Source organism: Platalea leucorodia (assembly GCF_965183815.1).
Source record: "Platalea leucorodia genome assembly, chromosome: 20".
NCBI classification, from domain to species: Eukaryota; Metazoa; Chordata; class Aves; order Pelecaniformes; family Threskiornithidae; genus Platalea; species Platalea leucorodia.
Window position 1 is genome coordinate 7,440,220 of NC_138842.1, and position 20,181 is coordinate 7,460,400.

The 20,181-nt window shown below is 46.8% G+C and overlaps 1 protein-coding gene across 2 annotated transcripts; it reads right to left on the reverse strand.

Annotated features, from left to right (window-relative positions):
* Positions 1–12,062: 12,062 nt before the first annotated feature.
* DRD2 (dopamine receptor D2) lies at positions 12,063–19,577 on the reverse strand (the record flags this gene model as incomplete). 2 transcript variants are annotated; one of them, XM_082330880.1, is made up of 7 exons in its annotated part: positions 12,063–12,256; positions 12,835–13,174; positions 13,805–13,891; positions 14,771–14,961; positions 15,619–15,755; positions 16,268–16,377; positions 19,296–19,577. In XM_082330880.1, 7 exons carry the CDS (start codon positions 19,575–19,577, stop codon positions 12,063–12,065), a joined length of 1,341 nt encoding a protein of 446 aa, XP_082187006.1. The 2 variants fall into 2 exon arrangements, with proteins under 2 accessions (XP_082187006.1, XP_082187007.1); XM_082330881.1 differs by lacking the exon at positions 13,805–13,891.
* Positions 19,578–20,181: the final 604 nt, after the last annotated feature.

Genomic DNA, 20,181 nt, shown 5'->3' on the forward strand with positions numbered 1-20,181 from the left:
GCTTGTGTGTTAGGGCCCAGACGGGACAGCGAGGAAGGAAGGGATGCAGTACGTTAGCACGGCGCTTAGCTTGTGCCCCGTATCCAGACACCCAGCGGTATTCAAGTGGAAAATACATTGCATCCTCTGTGGTTCAGCTGGCTCAGCCAAGCATCCCTTCTACAGAAAGCCCACGGACTTGCGGTTCAACGGCGATGGGAAGGCACAACACGCATCTGAGCACCAGTTTGAAGTGAGGTTTGAACCAGAGAATGCCATTACCCAAGGGAAGAGGGAATCGGATGAGGAAGCTGAGTGGGCTGGTTTCCAGGATTTTAAAGTGAGCAGAGGCTGTAAGATCGGCTCATTTAACAGCAAGTCACCTAGATTTTCTGTATTCAGTCAAAAGGCTTCAGTTAGACCTTTAAAACATTTCCAAAGACACTGATGCTCGAATCAAGCAGGGTCTGTCAGACAAATTTCTTAGGCATCCTCTCTTTCGCATCCTTCATTTCTTTCTGGCCAGAGGAGGTCTTGAAGTACAGCCAAGTTTATCTTAAGGCACCCTTGAGGTCTGCAGAAGCCGGGGTGATGGCTGCATGTCCTTGCTTTCTGCCTCAGTGGCATACAGTGCTCTTCTTCCTCTGAACAATTTCTGCCCTGACGCAGAAAGACAATGCATCAAGAGCAAAGAGCAGGAACTGAAGTTGCCTTTTCCTCCGGAATATCTTATGATGATGACCATGGTTTGGGGCAGGAGGAAGGCCATTCACAGCCAAAGTTAGAGGCACTTATTTTACGTGGGTCAACAGCTCTACAAATATTTGCAAGTCACCATCAAGTTCCTGGACTATCACTACAGCTCACAACAGAGCAGTAACAATATGCATACATCATAATTAGTCACTGATAAATAGACTTAGTCACAACCCAAATCTTTCCAAAAGCTGTTGGTTCTTGAAGACATTAGTGTATTGCGATGAGCTTTAGTGCGTGTGGGTAAGGCTGGCCTCGGCTCCCAGAGGAGAGACTGACAGTCTGGGGACAGGAACACAGCGAGACTGTGATGGGGTGGGGGTGTTAGTTATTGTCTGTCCCCTTCCTCTACAGCCAAACACTCAAGTGAACCACATAGCAGGGAGAAACAGTTCTGGCCCTGTCAAACTGTGCTCTCGCTTGATGTCCAACCCCCTCTCTAACGCCTGGAGGATGATCACCACCACGATGGGACCTGAACTGTCCATGGCCGAGTTTAACCGAGTCCTCGACACTCTTGCTGCAGCTCCGCTTTCAGCGCTGGTGTTCCGCTGCCAGATGCTTGCTCCGAGCACCCGGAGGTGACGGAGCGACTGATGCTTGCTACAATTCATTACTGTGGGTGCTGGTTCTCACAATCCTACTCTGAGCCTGTCCTGTGGGCGGGTGCACGTGCTGGAGTGTTGACTCTTGCAGCGCATCAGCAAAGACCAGGGTAACTGCAATAATTAATTCCTTCAGCTCCAATTGGGTTTCATGGGCCATGGCAGCTAGGCATAATTGATAAATTGCCTTTTTTATGCAGTATTGATCTAGGCTGGGAGAAAATACAGCCTGAAACCAGGCAAACAAAGCGGATGCCTAAGATTGCCAGGTTTGCTGCTTGAACCTTGCTGTCAAATGAGCTGTGCTCCACATGTATCAGCATGAGCAGCACGGGCTAAATAGCAAGGATTAGTTCCTTGGGAACTGGAGCTGCACTCTGATTTCAGGAAGGAATCTGCTTCTTTAGGTAGCTTTGTCTTTTCTACTCAAATTTTGCTAGGGATGTTTTGGTCCTAAAGCTGACAGAGGACTTGAGAAGGGAAATGACTCCCAAATGAGTGGGTTTGTTGCATGTATTTCAGCTCATCTCCTCTTCACACTGTCCATGCTGAAAGATCCACATCTTTGGTTTTCAGCAGAGATTAAAAGGTTTAAAACAGTGTGTGGGGAAGGGTGCCACAGTGGGTTAAGGCAGCTTTTGGAAAGAATTAGTGAATGAGGTCAGGAGCTGGGGTGTCTGGAAGGTGCTGGGTGACGTGCAGAAAGCATGGAGCATGCAGGTGGTTCAGGCAAGTGGATTAGATGAGGTTATGGGCAATTTCAGACTATTTGCCTAGGAGGCTGTGCCCGCTCTTTTCTGCATGCTGTGAAGAGGAGAATGCATTCTCCCACTTCTGATTGCAGAAGTCAAGAGTGCTTTGTGTTCGCTAATCGTCAGTCAGGTCTAAAATTCGTCCCTGTGCTGGCCAGCTGTCCCTCAGGCGAGGCTCAGTCCTGTGTTCATTCTGCCTGCCTTTTCTCGGTATGCGCAAACCCCTCCTGTAAGCGCTGGGGCTGTGCTCTCGGGCCTCCTGGTGGGGTTCTCTGGGCCGAGCTCTCGGGGTGGGACTGTGCCTACACCATCAGTAGGGGCCGAGTTCTCCATCCCTTCATTTGGGACTCACAGCTCCTTTTCTTTTCCTTAGTGACTTTTCTCTTTGCTTCCTGCATCTGCCAGGCAGAGAGCAGAGGTTTCTGTCTGCAGACAGAGGTCTGGAGTCCAGACAGACCAGGGCTCTGAGGGGCTCTGTCGCTGCAACGCTGCTTTTCCAGGCACTGACTGGCAGCTCCCTGGAAGGTGAAAGCTTCCCTATCGGAGTTTACTTGAAGACTTTCTGCTTTGAGGCATGATCAAAAGAGGAGGGATCTCCCCAGAAGGTCTAAATAACCAGAGGGACTGGGTTTTGTTTGGTTTTGCTCAGACCAAGGCTGTCAGTTTTTTCCACTGTTAATCCTCCAAAAGCCAAACAAAAAGGGGAGAAAACCTACAATGTTTTCTACACAGATCCGGAAAGAAACAAGTAAAAGCCTTTGTACCGCTGCTCACCATGCTGCAGCGCGGACTGCATTACCCCGGCTGCCGTACAAACACGGAGCCGTCTCCCTCTGCGCCATGGCTTGTCCTAACGGTGCGTGTACACAGAGGTGAAAATTTCAAATCCGCTTTGTTATGCCTAAAACATAAGCATGGATTTCATACTTTTGGGGAACACGTAGTTAGGGCAAAAAGACAGCTGGAGAGCAAGTCTTATTGCAAAAATATTTCCTGCTTATGAATTAAGCGGTCCAGCGTGCTTGTGCACATACAGTCAGCTTCTCCTCTTGCAGGCAGCAAATACACATCCTAAGGCCTCTGCTCTCCCCTCTGGCCCGGGGACGTGCCGGGATGAACCCCCTGTGAACGGGGGTGCCCTACCCCACTGCTGGCGCCGCTTTGGAAGTGCAGTGCTTGTTACTGCAGGGCGACAGCGTTACTCCAAGGCTTTTGGTTTTAAATACCTGTTTCCAAGCACCTTGCTTTGTTCAGACAGCCTTTCTTTGTCAGACTGGCTGGGCAAAGAGGAGTGTCTCAAAATTAGTCTGCTTCATGGAAAACTTCCCTTTGCTTTTTTTAATTAAGAAGAAGGCAGAATTGACTAGCATTTTCCCTTTCACGGATGTCTCTGAATCATGTTCCAGTTCCTAGTATTTCACGCGCTGTAATCTTCTTGAGTGGTTCTGGTTTCATCTCTGAAGTAATTTACTGAGCATGTTTATCAAAAAGGCAATCAGACGTGTTTCTTACAAGATGCCCTGAGAACTGCCACGCAGACCTGAATATTTCCTTTGATAGGTGGGCTCAGACACGCAGGCATAGCTCCCTGTCTGAACAGTTGCCATGCGTTAACTGAGCCACAGTAAATCGCTCTTTGCATGATCTTAGCTCCTAGCAAGCGCAAGGTAGGCACGTTAATGTAAATGTAATGAAGGAATGTAACCTAGAGCGTTTTACTGTACAGCTGCCACCAGCTGAGAACGCGCACAAACTCAATTACCGCAGCACAGTAAACTGCCAAGCCACAATAATTCAGTCATAAATCTGCATCCCTAGGTTAATTTGGTGTGACTTTTGCATCTAGGCTCCAGCCTTCATACATATTGTAGCAGCTGATTCCCTGTTGTTCTGCACTTGTAGTGTCATTTATAGCAAAACAGAGTGCAAAGTGGGTGTACGGTGCTGCAAAGGCATAAACGTTTTTCCTGATGCCTCTGCTTTTAGCCAGCCTACTCATTAGATTTAGATTCTGTAGCCCATTTCCAAACTCGCCAGTTTTGTTTTGGGTCAAACCCTTTCATTCTGAATCATTATCTGTACTATTCCCTGCTGGTGAACCCAGCCCACAGCCATAGGGAGGTAGAAGCAGTAGTTCAGCTCTTTAATATCGACTCCATGCGTCATTGAATTGTCTCATGCACTGGATTTAATCCAGACCAGACACCTAAGTATGTTTTTAGCCTACTAGCCAGAGCACATAACGCCATATTTATGTCGGCTTCAGACCAGGCACTGGCTGTCCCCTGCTGTGGGCGAAGTCGTTCTCATGCCATTACACTGCAAGTCTCTTTCAAGGAACCATAGCAGCTGCTTTGCGATCTTGCTGTTTTTTCTCTAGCAAGCTAGAAGAATTATGCCTGATCAAAGTCGCTTTGATTTTTGACTAAAGCTGTCCCAAAGAGAGGGAGGTATTCTGAAAGAGATGTACAGGCATCTTTGTTTAGACTAGCACTGACTGTCCATTTCTTCACACAGACAAGCTCTCAACTCGTAACTTGTCTCATTCCATCGTATTTTCAGCTCCTCAGTCTTCCTGTGTAGCCTTGTGCATTTTCCAGCTTATGGCTTGACAGAGCTCTTTGAGCTCACGCTCACGAGATCTGCACAGCGACTTTCTTGGTTGCTGTTTGCTCCTGTGGTGCCGTTATAATTCGGAGACAAGATTAGATTTCTTGCTAATGTTAACTTCGTGTTTTCTTGCTTTTTCCTACGGTCTGAAAAGAAAATCCGCTTCATGGCTGCATTATTAAATAATATATTAACAATAGTTATTATGAAATATTCGATGTGGTTACAAAGCCTGAAGTTATGACCCGATTTTCTCCCAAGCGAGGTTTGTAGCCCTTTACATCTGGTCTGCACGCAATTGAAAGGGGTTTATGTAGCGGTGAAACCACAGATGAATACAGATAGGAAGCAGAGATCTCTGTGAGGACAGTTGTCTTCTGCTGATTTCCCCCCACCCCGTGCAGTAGTTGCTATTAAAAGCCCACAATATCAGCCTCTGATTTTGCTCCAGTGATGCTGAAGTCTGCTCCGTTTACGAGCAGAAAGGAACAGTGCAGCACTTCGCGCTGAACAGGACATCTGTGTGTGCCAGGTTCGTGAAGGTGGTGTCCGCCAGTGAGGAATCGGACCCTGCCCGTGCCTCGATTAAGTCTGCTGCTGCTGTCCCTGTTACATGCAGTACGTCCCACAGGACAAGGATCTGGACAGCGCCTGGATCCTCTCTCTGCCAGCTATACTGAGATCACAGGTAGAGATTTATACAGCTCCCTGTCCTCTGCTCGCTCAGAGCCTGGGGTCTGTTTATTTTGAGGAGCAGCGTGACTCGCTGTGGACAGGAATCTGTCGTGCCTTAAGATAGTCCCCGTCCCACCTCTCTCTGTGGGACGGGCTCCAGGTGAAAAGGTGATGCAGCATCTGTCCCCAGCCCCAGGATGAGCTAGGCACGTGCCGCTGGCCCACGAGGGGCTAAAGGCAGCCATTCCCATGGGGCCGGGCAGCCCAGCCCCTCTGGGGCTTGCTGGGGAGAAGGTAAAGCAAGGAAGACGCTGCTGAAATGGGCGCACGTGAAGCGATGGCAGGGAGGGAGCAGAAGGCTTGTGGCGTGGGCACGGGGCTGGCTGGAGCGGGAAACCAGCACGTTGCTGAAGAGTCGTGGTTTCATAGCTACCTCTCGCCACCGACCTCTGGGTTAGGCAGCAGGCGTGCAGACCCCTGCCCTCTTGGGCTTCTCGCGGTTAGAGCTGATGAATCTCTCGCGCCTCAGACAGGGCAGCGGGCCTGAGAGGCTGATTTACCCCATCTATTCTACGTTGAGGAGGCTCTCCAGTGAAGTGATGGCAGCTGAATTCCACAATCACCCTGCAGAGCCTATTTTAATCAGCTTTCTGTGTATTCGTGGCTTCTGTTTTGCTTTACTTTTGTAAAACTTGCTGCTAACGTACAACGTGTCGTATTCCTGTTCCATGTTACAAACTCCCCTAGCAGTGTGCTAATATCTCTGTAGTGGCTCGGATAAAACCAGGAGTGACGGCTTCTAACGCAGAGCAAGCACAAAGCCTCCGTGCTGTTTGCTTGCTTCCCGTCAGTAAGCCTGGCGTAAAATCCTGCAGCTGAGGTTTAAGTGATGTAATCTTTACAGTCTCATCAAAGCTATGGATACAGTTGATTGCATGCAGCAGGGAAGCACTGCTAAGCTTGGTTAAATGTGCTCGCTTGTTTTCATTATCCCACTTTTTTTCATGGGCCCAGCATGGCAGCTTGGGAATGCAGAATGTTTTTCCTCATTTAAAGGGCCTGGGTTTTGGGTTGCTTCTTAAGTCTCTTTAAATGCATTTCTAGGTCTGTTAATTATTCATTATGCCTTAATTATATTTAGTCCACCATCATCACTCTTTCTTTGGTGAAGAAAGTTGTTATTTATGAGTCAAAAGCTATTTATGAAGCAGACAGTCTGGTATCATCAGAAAGACGGGAGTTGGGGGAGCAGTTTTAATGATTAAAAGAAGCTTTGATTAAAGAGAGTGAGTTAATTTAACAAGTGCAACTGGTTTTCTCTTTTTCTTTGCTAGCTGCGCAGAAGAAAGCCTATCCATTAATCTGTCAGGCCTGACCTGAAACTATAGGACTCGCTCAAATGCCCCCGGAGACGGACAGATCGGTTCTGGTTTATTTCTTTGGAATGGTGTGAACCGGGCTTGCTGGCGGTGGTTGCTGGGGTTGTTTTGTGGTCCATAGGCTCAGAAATAAACTCCTGCTGTAAGGGAGAACCTCGTAGCAGCTGGCCCTTTATCCTGACAGGCTGGGGCCAGGCACGCTAAAAACAAGCTGGTGCGCGTCCTGTTGTTTCATCTTGGAATAGAATTTATTCTGTTGTGGGGGAGTCATTTGAGCACCTAATTCTCCGTCAGTCATGGTGGCATTGAGTTGGATCATACAGCAAGGAGAATGAAACGTCAGTCGAACTTGGTAGCTTTGGAGATTCTGGTTACTCTGTAAGCTGAAGACTTCAGGGCAGGGATAATCTTTCTGTTCTGTGTTGGCTCAAAACTGAGTAGACCAAGGCCTGTGGTTCATGCCAAGGATCCAAAATGCCATTAAAATGGAATTTCGGTTTGTTGGAGATAAATAGTTTTCTGTCTTAGTGGTAGGAAGGATTTTTTCTTTTTTCTTTTTTCCTTCTTTTCTATATAAAGAAAATAATCTTGGAGAGAACTATCCATGAACCCCAATTGTGTGGCAGCCTAAGCTGAGGTATTACTGTTGTGCTGACTAAGCCTGGCTGAGGCTCACGTGCATCTATTGGATTAGTTCTTGCCTAAATACCAAACGTTTCAGGGGGTAGCTTGAGGAAACAGTGCAGCAGTAAGTGCAACATAAACATAAATATTCCTAAATGAAATAACAAAGTTCTCCAGCATAAAAGTCAAGTGAAATGCAGGAGGAAAAGAACCCCATGTGACTATTACTTAACCTTGGCATGAGCTGCTCTGCTGGCTTTGGCTGCACTGCCAGCGCCATGCAGTGTCTTCACCAAAACCTTTTATGCAAGACCCAGTGATAGAGGTGGATAGCTGAAATACTCCCACTGGTGTGAATTCTTACGTTAGGTGTGCTTAGCCAAGTGAAGTCCGTAATTACTTCCTTGAGGCATATTAACTTCTGCATAAAATACAGCATTAAAAATATCGTACTTATCATACAAATTGTCTGCAGTGTCATAGTGGCCTGACAGCTTCTGTTTATTTTCTCCATGCAGAGAGGTTGTGAGTTGGTAGATCCTACACAAGTGTTTATTGTTGCCAACCGAACTCATGCAGGTTGATGCTTATGTTTGACTCGTACATATTTGTTTCCCTCAACTCTTACAACTCAGGTAGACAAATGGTGTCCCAGTGAGAGCAGTGGCTTTCAATCCCCATCTTGAACCTGTGCTGCTATGGACCAGATGCGAATGAGGAGTGCCAAAAAGTAAACACAGACAGCTGTTGTGATGCCAGAAGTACCAGCATGACTGCTCTTGGCTACGTACTTATCTGGTTTTCATCCCCTCCTCCTCCAAAGCCTCCCCAGTCTGCTTCTGTCTAGAAGAGAAGAGAGACGGAGGAATTTAAGAACATTTTCTTTTCTGTCTGTGTCTTTCTGCACCCTTTCTTTCCCGTGTCTGATTCTCCTAGCTTCAGCCTAGGCAAAAGCTCGAATTCTTAAGGGTAGACTGGGATAAGTGAGAAGAAGAAAAAACGCAAGTAGTCAGAAAAAAATACAAGATCTCACCCAAAGGCCATCTCTTCCTGTCACATGTTTGTATGATGTATAGCATAAGCGTCGCTCCCTAGAGTCTGACCCCTTACAGCTAAATTGGTGCTGCTTCTGTTAAAAAGAAAGAAATAAGTATATAACATCACGGCAGCTTGTGCAAGTCTCTAATTACAGTGCTGCATGAAGACATTTGTTGGCGTCATGTGGACTTGCGGTGGGTATCGTACATTCTTGGCTCTGCAGGAAGTCGTGTTTTCACTGGAGATTTTCACCACGGAGGTAGTAGCGCTTTTTTTCCTGTTTTCCCTTTTATTTCAGCAGGATTTAATAAGCTGGTTAGACCTACTGTAATTAGTTTACTCTTCAATCAGGAAGATAAACAGTATCATGACTGTAGTGGGAGCAAGCAGGCAAGCGCCAAATACAGTGCAGGCAGAATTCACTAGCTTCTTAATTACAGCCTGTTCAGGGGGTGCAGGGCGCCACGTGGGCTTCAGCGAGCTGTGAACCACGGGCAAGAAAAGCAGGAACAGGAAGGCTCGATAAGCAGGACTAAAGCGCCAATTACAAATAATGAACCGCAAAATAGGGGCTATAGCAAGGGTCTTAAGTTCTTCAGGAACGAAGAAATGAAATCTTCTCGCTAATGTGCTTTAAAAATCGTATCAGTACCCTTACCATCATCAGCATGTCCTGCCATCTGAAGTCCTTGGGAAAGCAGTATTTCTTCCAGAGTGGAAGTAGCAGCGAGGACTGTATTTGCCAGGCTCGGATCTGTGGGCAAGAGGCCTCCGAGTCCTGTATGGTGCAGCTGACTTCTCATAATTTTCGGGAGTTTCTACAAACACCTTCCATCGCATCTGTGGGCTGGTTGTCATTGTGCCAGGTGCTGTACAAACAGATTGCAAAGACTGTCCTTGCTCTCGGCATTAGTTTATTCTTTGTAAAGCCAGAGGTGATGATCTGGTTTGGTCCTCTCTCGAAAAGAGTTATGAAGGCTTGATTCATGGGTGGAAAGCGCTTCAGTTTGTTGTCTTTAAGTCTAGATGTTTCATAGAAAAGGAAAACCTGCTGCAAAGGAGATGAACAGACATGGCATTACCACCTTTCCAAGGGCAGTGGGGATATAGATATTCCCACAAGATACCTTTGAGTCTGGAGTGTTAGGAACGAGTGGCTTAAAGTGTCATTGGGATGAACGATGGGCTGCAGGTAATCTCTCCCAACAAATACTTCAGCTCTAGGAAATGACACCTGGTTTTTTTGTTCCAAGGTAGCAAACGTGGAGGACATAGGCCCTTTGTCAGCAGCTCTCTTCCTCCACAACGGTTTGGGAGAGTTTTTCATCTAGTAGTTCAGGTGAGTTGAGCTACAAGGTTCTGCATCTAGATTCAGAAACAAAATTTTCGAACGAGGTACACAGTATTGAAGACGATGATTTTGTCCTGGGTTAACGCTGAATGCAAAATAAAAGTATGGCACAAAGTTAAGACACTATTCCCATTCTGCTTGGTTTGAGGGCTCACACCAGGTCTTAGTGCAGAGCACATATCGCCTATGGCAACTTCCACGTGCTTTAAAGCTTTTTTGTCTATATGCATATTATTTTCTATTTTGATTCACCTTCCCACCTGTTAATTCGCTAAGTCAGATTGCACCTTTCTGCTTTGTGATTGTAAATATGTTATAAAATTGAGCAGTAGCTTGTTACTGTTTTTCCACCACAAAACCTACTGACTTTACATTATTCTTTGAATCTTTTAATTAATGCCAGTCTGAGTTGATTCCCACCACTGAGTGACCTTGCTTGGTTAAAATTGGAGAAGAAAAAAAAAACCAAAAAAAGAACAGATAACGTGTGCCTGAGATCCCTTGAGTTAGTGTTTCCAATTTTTCTGGTTAAAAAAGGATTGGAGATTTTCCTGTGCTTCTGTAAGAAGTGTTTTTCCCCTTGCCTACAATCCTGTTAGGGTACAAAGGTTCCCTAGCTGTGCATTGCAATGCTGAGACAGAAGAGTGACGGGCCCCATCTTACATGTTCCTAACGTCTTGTTCTGACAGCATCGTGTAACACCTGGTTCAGGTACGCCAACAAAAGGTTGCTCTGCTAAGCGTGTACTCTCCTCTTCAGGTACCGCACGGGACCTACGGCAGGTAACTAGAACTTGGGAGCCTGCCTCTGCATATGGCTACTGTAATCCCCTAGTTCTCCAGCTCCTGCATTAATTTCTGGCCAGACCTATTTCCATGTCATTTTATTCATCTTACTATATTTTATTTACAGAGAGATTACAAAATATATGTGAACTGAGTACAATTAGTAAGTACAGTGTGGATTTGGCAATGCCAGAGTCAGCGTGGTGAAATTATGCCGTTATGGGTTTGCAATTGTTTTAATCCATGAAAGATACGTATCGGAGGGTAAGGGATGCTGGAAACATCCAGACCTGTGCAGAGTCCAGCCTGGACATAGGAGCAGGTCCAGCTAGGGACTTTCTTGGGGTTTTATTCTGGCTTTTTCCAAAACACACAGTTTTATCTCATTTACTGTTAATTTAAATTAGGCACGATGTTGTTCTGCACTCTCTGTATTGAGAGGCAGAGGCAAATCATATCCGAGGTGTCCTTGGCTTCATGGTGCCCTCAAGTTAGGTGAGAAGAACTGGAGTTAACTTAGCTGACTTGAACAAGTTCACATCTGAGACGGACATGGCTGCAGATGCCTCACCTGGCACACCGTCTTCATGTTTCTACATTCACCGCGCTAACGCTCCTCACCTAGTTTTGTTACTTCTTGAGAGACTGGAGATGAAATGCTGGTGGGCACAAATTGCTGCTGGGCTGGCTGATGATAGATGACAGTTGGTGTCCTGTTTGATCTCAATGTACACCATGCAATACAAGGTATCACTTCTTTAGTTTCTCTCCGCCTATTTTTTGGCTTGGGCTTCTGTTCAATTCATCCTATTTAATCGTATTTACACTGATGTAGTGGTCCCACGTGAGACTTGTGCTCCCCTTCTTCCTTCTGCCTGTTGCTTGTAGGCCCACATTGTTGCAGGGATTGGATTTGTAGGTGGCAGAACCTTCTTAGCCCGCTTAGGGACCTCTTAAAGTTTTTCCTCAAGGCTTCAGCAGTTTAATACTGGGTAAGTCAGCTCGAGGTGAAGGCAAAGCTATTGCATGGAGTTTCCGCAAGCTCTCTGGCTCCTATTGCAAAGCGGAAAAGATGGTCTTGTCTTTGGTGAGATTGTATCAATGACCTAACACGCAAGCCCGTAGCGGCAGTGGCCTCGGCACCTTCACATGGCTCTGCGACTGTCTGTGTTTAATGCACTCAAGCTTAGATGGCCACAGGCAAGAATCAAGTGAGCGTGTCTTGATTTTTGCTTCCGCTTTAAACACAGTGCGAGGGTAGCTCTGAAAAGTGCCCTTGGGATTGGTGTCCCAGAGTCCAAAGGTCACCTCGAGGGATGAGAGAACCTCCCCCATGAAGGCCCTCGTTACACCCCCACCAAAAGGCGCATGGGCACGGCACTGTTGTAACACTGTAGGCCTCACGCCCGCTACGAGAGCTCGAGACCTCCCCATGGCTGCCCGTTTGTGTGCGTGAATGGCGTTGGTTTCTTTCTCATTCCTAAAAATGCGGTTGCTGTTTTTACTTTTAACAGTGGAGGATCTTCATGAAAGCCTTGCGAAATTCGATGTTGAAGGTGGTGTAAATAATTGGGTTGACAGCACTGTTGACATATCCAAGCCACGTAAAGGCGCTGTACATTGCTGGGGGGATGTTGCAATCGCAGTGCATGTTCAGGATGTGAGTGATGAAGAACGGGAGCCAGCAGATGATGAAAACACCTGGGGGAAAAGGAAAGGACAGATTTTGATTGCTGAAAGCTGGACAAATTTTCAGATGATGAGAACGGTAAGGTTCTTTTGGGTATAAAGGAAAAATGTTTCCCTGAGGAGTAAGCCTTCTGCTTGTCTGTTTAGCCTCGGAGTCTATACTCTGAGTATCCAGGTACTAAAGAACTTCTCTGCTGATGTAATTAGACCAGTTACATCCAAAAATCTGGCCTTTGGAGGTGCCAGTTTCTTGCTGAGCTATGCTGCCTTTTGTGTTCTAGAAAGCCCATGAGCTAGCTCTCTTGCCCCTGCACCCAGGTGTATTTTGGCAGCCCAAACACCCCACAGATGGACAGCTTTCTGAACCTTTTATGCAGTGCTGTGAACCCTTCCAGGCTTGGAAGGAGGTAGCCTTCCTATCGGCAGCCTCTTGCCTACTTGCCTACATACCCTCTAACGTATCCAGTGAAACTATTTCTGCGGAGGCCTGGAAAAACAGTTTACACCGGACGTTCGGACTGGCTACCCTAATCCTGAGCAGCTATTGGGTTTCTGCAGAAGCACAAGAGGAAGCCAACGCGCACTCTCACCGAGTACAATGGCTAGCATCTGAGTGGCTTTCTTTTCCTTCTGCTGTGACAGTTTCCTCCTGCTCACGGCCTTGAGAAAGGTCCTTGTCTTGCCGTTGGGCATAGACTGGATCTCGAAGACCTTGGCTGTGTGGGGTGTTTCTTTGGCATGTCCATTCTTCTCTACTTTCCCAGGGCTGTCCAAGGGTGCCTGCAGGGTTGAGTTGGTGCCCTGATTAGAAGCAACTGGCACAACCAACTGATGGCTACTTGGTGCCGCTGGCTTGATGGTGGTTTTCTCAGGGGGACTGGTGCTGGACACCATCTCCATTTCCATCTCTTCTATGTGACTCTCCGCCTCCTGGACAAGAATCAAATGCCCACAACATAAAGACAGATAAATATACATAGAGGAGCAATGAACATTCCTTACAGAGTGGAGCTGGATGATGCCGAAGAACAATCAACCCCTCTCCTCCCTCCCTACATGCTTGGAGAAAGGGTTGTAAAGTGTTTACGGATAAGAATACTTTTGGGTAGATGGGATCGACGGAACTGTAGTGAATGACTCTTCTTTATTGCACTAAGAAATGGAAGAGATGCTGTCTCCGCTCCCCGTAGATTTTATTGAGGTTTTCGGAATATAAATAAACAAAACCAAAATCAACAAGCAAGACCCAACAAAGCCAATGCAGTCCAAGATTTAAAATAAATGAGAGGAGAAGAAGATCAAAGACACAAAATGTTAAAATGTCATGGCTTTTATAGCTGATCTTTCCGTGAGCTTAGTCTGGCTTTTTGAGCTCTATGATCTTAAACCCCCTGCTTCACTCTAAGGAATGGGAAGAGTATTTAAATTTTGAGACTGAATGGTAACCTTTGCTCTTAGTTTGTTTTTCTCCCACCCTACATAAATTCATTTTGCATCCTGAGAGGAGAAAAGGGGAAAGCTAAACGCTCTGAAAAGCTACCGCTTCTCTTCAACACTCACCACTTTGCGCTTATTAACTTGGAAACTCCCATTGGACTTCACAATAACTGTGCAGAGCTTGACGTCTTCTGGATGAGTGCATTTGTCCTAAGGGGCAAGCACCAGCTCAGAGGTTACACAAGCAGATAGTAACGGGGAAGGGAAGCTGGTAAGGGAGGCACGTGGAAACACAAACACAGGGCATGAAGCAGAAATTAATGGGTGTGACGGAGGTGCTAGGAATGACAGAGAACTACTCTGAAGAAGCAGTGATGGAGGCAAGCACCCGTTTGTGCCTTTCACCAAAGGAAGGAAACCACAAAGATCTGCTTATGTCTCAGTCTGTCCCTGTCTTGCTGCCTCCTTTGCTTGACACGACCCTGGCCTCTGAGGCAATGCGGTTTGGAGGTAGTGCCTCTGGGACTATACATTCCCACCGGCGGTTTTGCATGTGCTGTGAGAGTAGCCTTTCGACAAGCGGTCTCAGGCTTAGCAGGCTCAGCTGGATGCCACTTATCTCTCTCTCTCATGCTTTGAGAGGCTGTTTTCACTGCAGAGGTATCATTGCCGGTGATGTAGTTTGCACCCCAGCCACACAAACAATCTCCGTTGAACTTCCTCGTCACAGCGGCAGGACTGACTCAGAAAATAGCCTAGCCTGTAGTCTTGGGTACGCCAGCCCGAACTCATCGGAGCCAAAGGAAACGCACTCTGGTTAATGAAGCAGCTCCTAATGCAGGTCTGCTGATGAAACATCCCCTGAGATCCAGGGAGGCCTGTGAAACACCAGCCCGTGACCTGACAATCCAGTGTGCGCAACTGGGACTCCGGAGTGGCACAGGACACAGCATTTACCTTTGTGCTTCGCTATTTCACCGAGTCCAGCCAGCGTCGTTTGGGGAGAGGAGGAAATGCTTTGGGGAATGAAGTGGAGCAAGGAAGGGGAAAGGACGGGGACCGCTGGGAGCAGGGCAGCGACCTAGTTACCTTCAGCGGGGCTTGCGCGTCCGAGTCCCGGCCGTGGCTGCTGCGCTTGGTGTTGACGCGCTTCCTGCGCCTCCGGAGCACTATGTAAATCTGCACGTACACCAGCAGGGTGACAATGAAGGGAACGTAGAAGGAGACGATAGAGGAATACACAACAAAGGCAGGATTGGCAATGATGCATTCATTCTCATCTGGAAGACAAAAAGGTTCGGGCTTGTTGTCCCTGCTGCTCGGAGCTAGCACCGGGTTCCCCTTCTCTCTGCCACTTTCGGAAGGCACAGCGATACCCAGAGAGTGCGGGGTTTGGGTTCTAGGGAGACCGCCATGTCAGCTGGAAGTGGTCCCAGAACAGCAGACTCCCCTTGGGTCATAGGGAGTCACATATGGACCCAAAAGCCCGGGCTACTACTTGCCTTATAGCTAAAACCCTGCTGATCCCATGCTGTATACAATCCAGTCGTCTTATGAAACTGATGGCTGAACAGCCAGTTCTTTTCTCTCCTGTCTTAGTGAAACTATTTGTCCCACAACTTTCCTTTTCACATGCTTTAAAATAAGGGGCATTTTGATTTTGTAGTGGACAAATGTTAACATAACACTGGCGAGTGTTAGGTAAACTTCTACATAACCTCAGTCCTGACGTGTCTGGAACAGCAAGAGATGAAACGGACCCAGAAGCAGCTGACAGAAACAGTCTGGGATGACACCTGAAACAGGGATGGATACGTCCCAATAAACCTAAAACCTGATCCCCGTGGTTTTTTCCTGACTCGTAACAGAAGACTATCTGGGGACCCAGGAAAGCCAGGAAGATGCCAATAGCCAGCTGCAGGTGGCATAACACTCACCTGTGTTGTTGAGGCCAAAGAGGAGCGGGCAGGAGATGGCAAACGAGAGCACCCAGACCACAGCAATCATGACCGTGACCCTGCGCCTCGAGCTGTAGCGGGTATTATACAGCATTGGCATTGCTACTGCTGTGTACCTGCAGCGTGAAGATACAAACCCGGTCTAGCGTTATTCTGCCAGCGCTGACAAACTTTGTGGGAAATTACACCTAGTTACTGCGTCTGAAAGCCCGGTCGAGCAAGAGAATAGAGGGCAAGTCAGGTTTCGCAAATCTCCAAGATGCCTGCGTTCCCTGATTTGGAAGGCATGAGGCTGGGGTCAGCTTAGCGTAGCGTTTTTCTTCCACTCTCTCTGAGCTACTGGATGTCTGCTCCATCCTTCACGTGTATAAACAGAAGGACTGAACTAACGGGGACATATACCGACAATTCCATTTACATTCTCAAGACCAGTGTTTCTATGTCTGCTTCTGACGGAATCCCTGCTCAGACCTCGTTTAGGTCCTCTAAATTGCTCTTCAAAGGATGCCGACAACACTAGCTCTCGCTATTTTCAAGTCTCTGAGTCACAGGTAAAATTAGACCGCATAAAGATGGCCGTGACTTGCTACCGTGGATTTGACACAACTTGCTGCCGTGGAGCCCTCACCTGTCGATGCTGATGGCGCAGAGGTTGAGGATACTGGCAGTACACATCATAACATCAAGGGTTACAAAGATGTCACAGTGGATCCGACTAAACCTCCACTCACCAACCACCTGCAAAGAGAGAGAATAAGGTCAGTAAAAGAATTCACTGAGGATACGCTGTTGCGAGGGTCTAAAGGGAGAATTTTGCACAAAGCTGTGGACGCTTGCTGGTAGCTGGAGTTCTGCTGGTTCAAGAGGGATGAAAATGTTGTCTACAGCAGTTGCAGCTGGAATCAGGTCACAGGCAATCGGTCGCATGCTGCGTCAAGTAGGATTGTTTGCCGTTGAGCACCTTCGAGGACTTTGTCCTGTCTAGTCTAAAGGTCTCAAACGATGGCACGGCCACAAAGGAAGTACTCTGCTCCATCCAAACCGTTCTTTAGAGCATTCCCCTGAGGGCTGGTGTGATTTTGTCCTTCCCGATTCCATTCTGTTACTCTCTATTGAGTTGGGCAGCCCAAACGGCGAACGCAAACCTGGGCGCGTGTTCCGACGACATAAGGGCGTGCAAGTCTCCTCAAATTCAGAGTGAACTGCGCAGGAGCTTAAACAGGTCTCTGAAGTATTGCAGAGAAGTATTAGGAAGGAAATACATTAATTTTATATCCCAAGCACCACTAATTCTCCTTACAGCTCTTTATTAGACGCTTTTTTGCAATTATACCTAGCAAAGATCGGCAGTAGAGAAGCATAAAAAATCGGGGTAGAAATTCCTTGCATGTGTTTTTCTTTTTGTGAACGAAATGAATTTAATTCAGAGTGAAAATTCTTTGACGTGCTGCATGTTGTGATAAAGACAAAGAACTACTGATAACACTTCCAGTTACCAGTAGCCTTTTCCTCTTCACTTACCTTGCTATTGAAACTGAACTTTGCCAATTAAGTTTAATAGCAATTATTAGGACTGCTGTATTTGACATGTGATGAAAAAAGTATATTTCCCTCTAATAAAAATAGAGTCCTACTGCACTTGAAAATAGAATGAATAAGATATCTATTCTTCAGTTATTTCTGCTCTGATATACATAACCATAGGCAGCATAAAGAAGGAAGAAAGAATGACTGCATTGAAGCCTGAGTGACAGGTGAATACTCAGTGATTAAAAAAGCACTTAAGAGACAGTTACATCAGGAACTTTGATGAGAATTTGCCTAAAGGTAAAGGTTTCCAGCCAGATCTAAGCCTCTGCAAAATCGGTTTCCCGAACGCGGTTTCGGGTTTATGGGAGATGCCGTAAACTGCAGCAGTTCTTTCTCTTAGTGCTTTCGTTTATGTAGGAGAAACCTCGGAAGTTTGGAGGTAGAAGATTTGCTTGCATCGAGGCTGATTTCTAAAAGGATTTCCTTTTGATGTTCATTTTTGTCCGAGCTTGTGACACAAAGCCTAAAAAAAAAAGAAGATATTTGCAGAACAGAGGGTTCTGGCCAGTTTTGATTTCCAATTGCAGCCCCAGGGAGGGACCGCAGTGTGCCCAACCCGCGTCAGTCCAATGGCTCCTTCTCTCTCAGCAAGTATTTGTCGTGGGTTTTGTTGCTTCAGGCTAGCAGTAGGTTTAGCAGAATGTGGATGAGAGCAGAAAGGGCAAAAGTAAATTAAAAAAAAAAAGTATTGCTGAGATGTAGAGTCCCGATTGTCCTACTTGGTAGGCTAATGAAGCCGAGGTTCCTGACGACCTCCGTGTGCACGTGAGCCCAGAAAGGGGAAAGCATCTTACATCACTTCTGCTTTACTCTTCCGCGTTAAAATAAGAAGCGTCTGAAAGACTTATAGCTGGGCCTAAGAGAGCAAGAGCTTCTCACAGCATAAGCCTCTGCTTGAAATGGGTTGTCGCAAAAGAGGAATATAATAAAAGAGCGTAACTAGTCCCAGAGGCATGGACTACAATCACAACCAGCCTGCGGTCATGTTAATAAGCTTTAGCAGATGCATGCTGCTTTACATTTTTAAAGTGCCGCAAAACCAATAATTAACTAGAGTGATAATTAGTATTGTGGTTTCTCGACAGCCTATGTCATGTCAGTGGGTTTGTTTTGCTTTGCGTTAATACTCTAATAGGCTAATTGATTATGGCTTCTTCCCCTGCTCTCCTCTCTGTTTTATCATTTTCTCTCCCAAACAAGTGCCTGAAAATTAATTGTAAACTCAGCATAGTTTCAGTCTCGTACTTTCTCACCACCGCTCGTTCTCTCTTGGTTGTGATTGCCGCCCGCGTGCCAGCTCTCGGCGGACTGAAGAACACGGGCATCCCAGCGAAGGGGGCCAAGGGAGAGGGGCTGTGTATCTGCTCTTATTCTTTCCCCTAGAGATGCGTTTCATTCTTTCAGGCTGTTGGCTCTTGCAAGAGCCATTTGCCATCAAGTAAACAGGTGGCAGTCTTGGGAGCGTTTGGCTTTCGCAAGCCACAGTGCCGCTCAGATATGGTTCTGTATGCAGAAGCGAAGAGTTCTCGTACTGAAGTGGTGTGCTAACGGCAGCAATGTGGGAAGTAGCTCGCTTGCGATTCTATTTCTCTCCTATATTGTGAGCTCACGTATGTTGTGACTTCCACAATTACCTGCTCTTCTTACTGCTGTAGCCCTTCGGAAACAGGGTTTTGACTGCTGTTTGGCGCAGTTTATTAGTGTGACACCCTTGTTGTTGTTGCAGACTCGTTCTTATGCTTGGGAATGAACAGTTCAGCTATGTAGTTTTGAAAACAAAACTGGGGTCCTTTCACTCTTGACCCCTCTATTTAAAGGCCAGATTTTCAATGTAATTGGATTGTAATTTAGCCCTCTGAACAACACCGTGTTTTCACGTCAGCCTGTCATCTGCCATCGTGTCCGTTTCCTGGAAAAATCTGATCAACTGTTAGGAAATTAAGGACACTTGTTTTGGGAAATTTGGGAGGCCTTGAAATAGCTGCTGTCCAGGCTGCTAAACCTTCCATCTCTCTACCCGTTCACCAGAAACATGCAGTACTGCAAAAGAAAACTGGGTCACCTACCTCCAGATAGACCACCCAAGGCATGACCAGAGTCGCTACCAAGAGATCTGCCACTGCCAAACTCACGATCAGGTAATTAGTGGTAGTCTGAAGGGCTTTTTCCCTGGACACAGCCATACACACCAGCACGTTGCCAAAAACAATGACAAAGATGAGGAGGGTGAGCAGCATGGCATAGTAGTTATACTGAGGCTTCTGGTCCGCGCTGGACTCGTTGAGCGGCTTGCTCCAGTTCCTGTCACCGATGTCACCGTTGTACCAAGAGAGGTTTAGGGGATCCATGGAGGTGAAAGTGCCGGGTTCCAGCTCCACCCTGACACAAAGATGTTGAAAAGACAGTCAAAGGCCGACATGTAAAATAAAAATAAAACAATTACGGATGTGCTACCTCACTCTTGGGGTTCTGCGGAGCCTGTTCCCCCCTACCCTGAATTCCTGCCTGCAAATGCTTGACTGACTGGAAATGCGACGAGGGCCCAGATGGGAGGCTGAACTGACGGTCAGATACCTAGGCAGGGATTCAAGCCGTTAATTTCTATTTCCAGTTCACCCCCCGGATTTCCGTGGCCAGGGATATTAGTTACTCTGTGTAACAGCTGATTCAGGCAGAGTGCCTGGGATTTTTGTGTTGGCTCTCCAGACATTCCTGCACCACTAACTGCTCCATGTCAGGTGTGCACGGTTCAGGGCAGATGTGCCACGGCCCACTTTGTTTTTCATGTGCTTCATGGGGCTTTGGGCTGTGTTCTTTTCTTATTATTACTATTTCTTTTTCTTTGCTTTTCCTTATTTTTTTTTTCCTCCAGCAGGGAAATAAATAAGTAAAAAAACCTATGAACTGAATTGTAATGATAATGAAACTTGACAGTAGCAGTTTTGAAGTCAG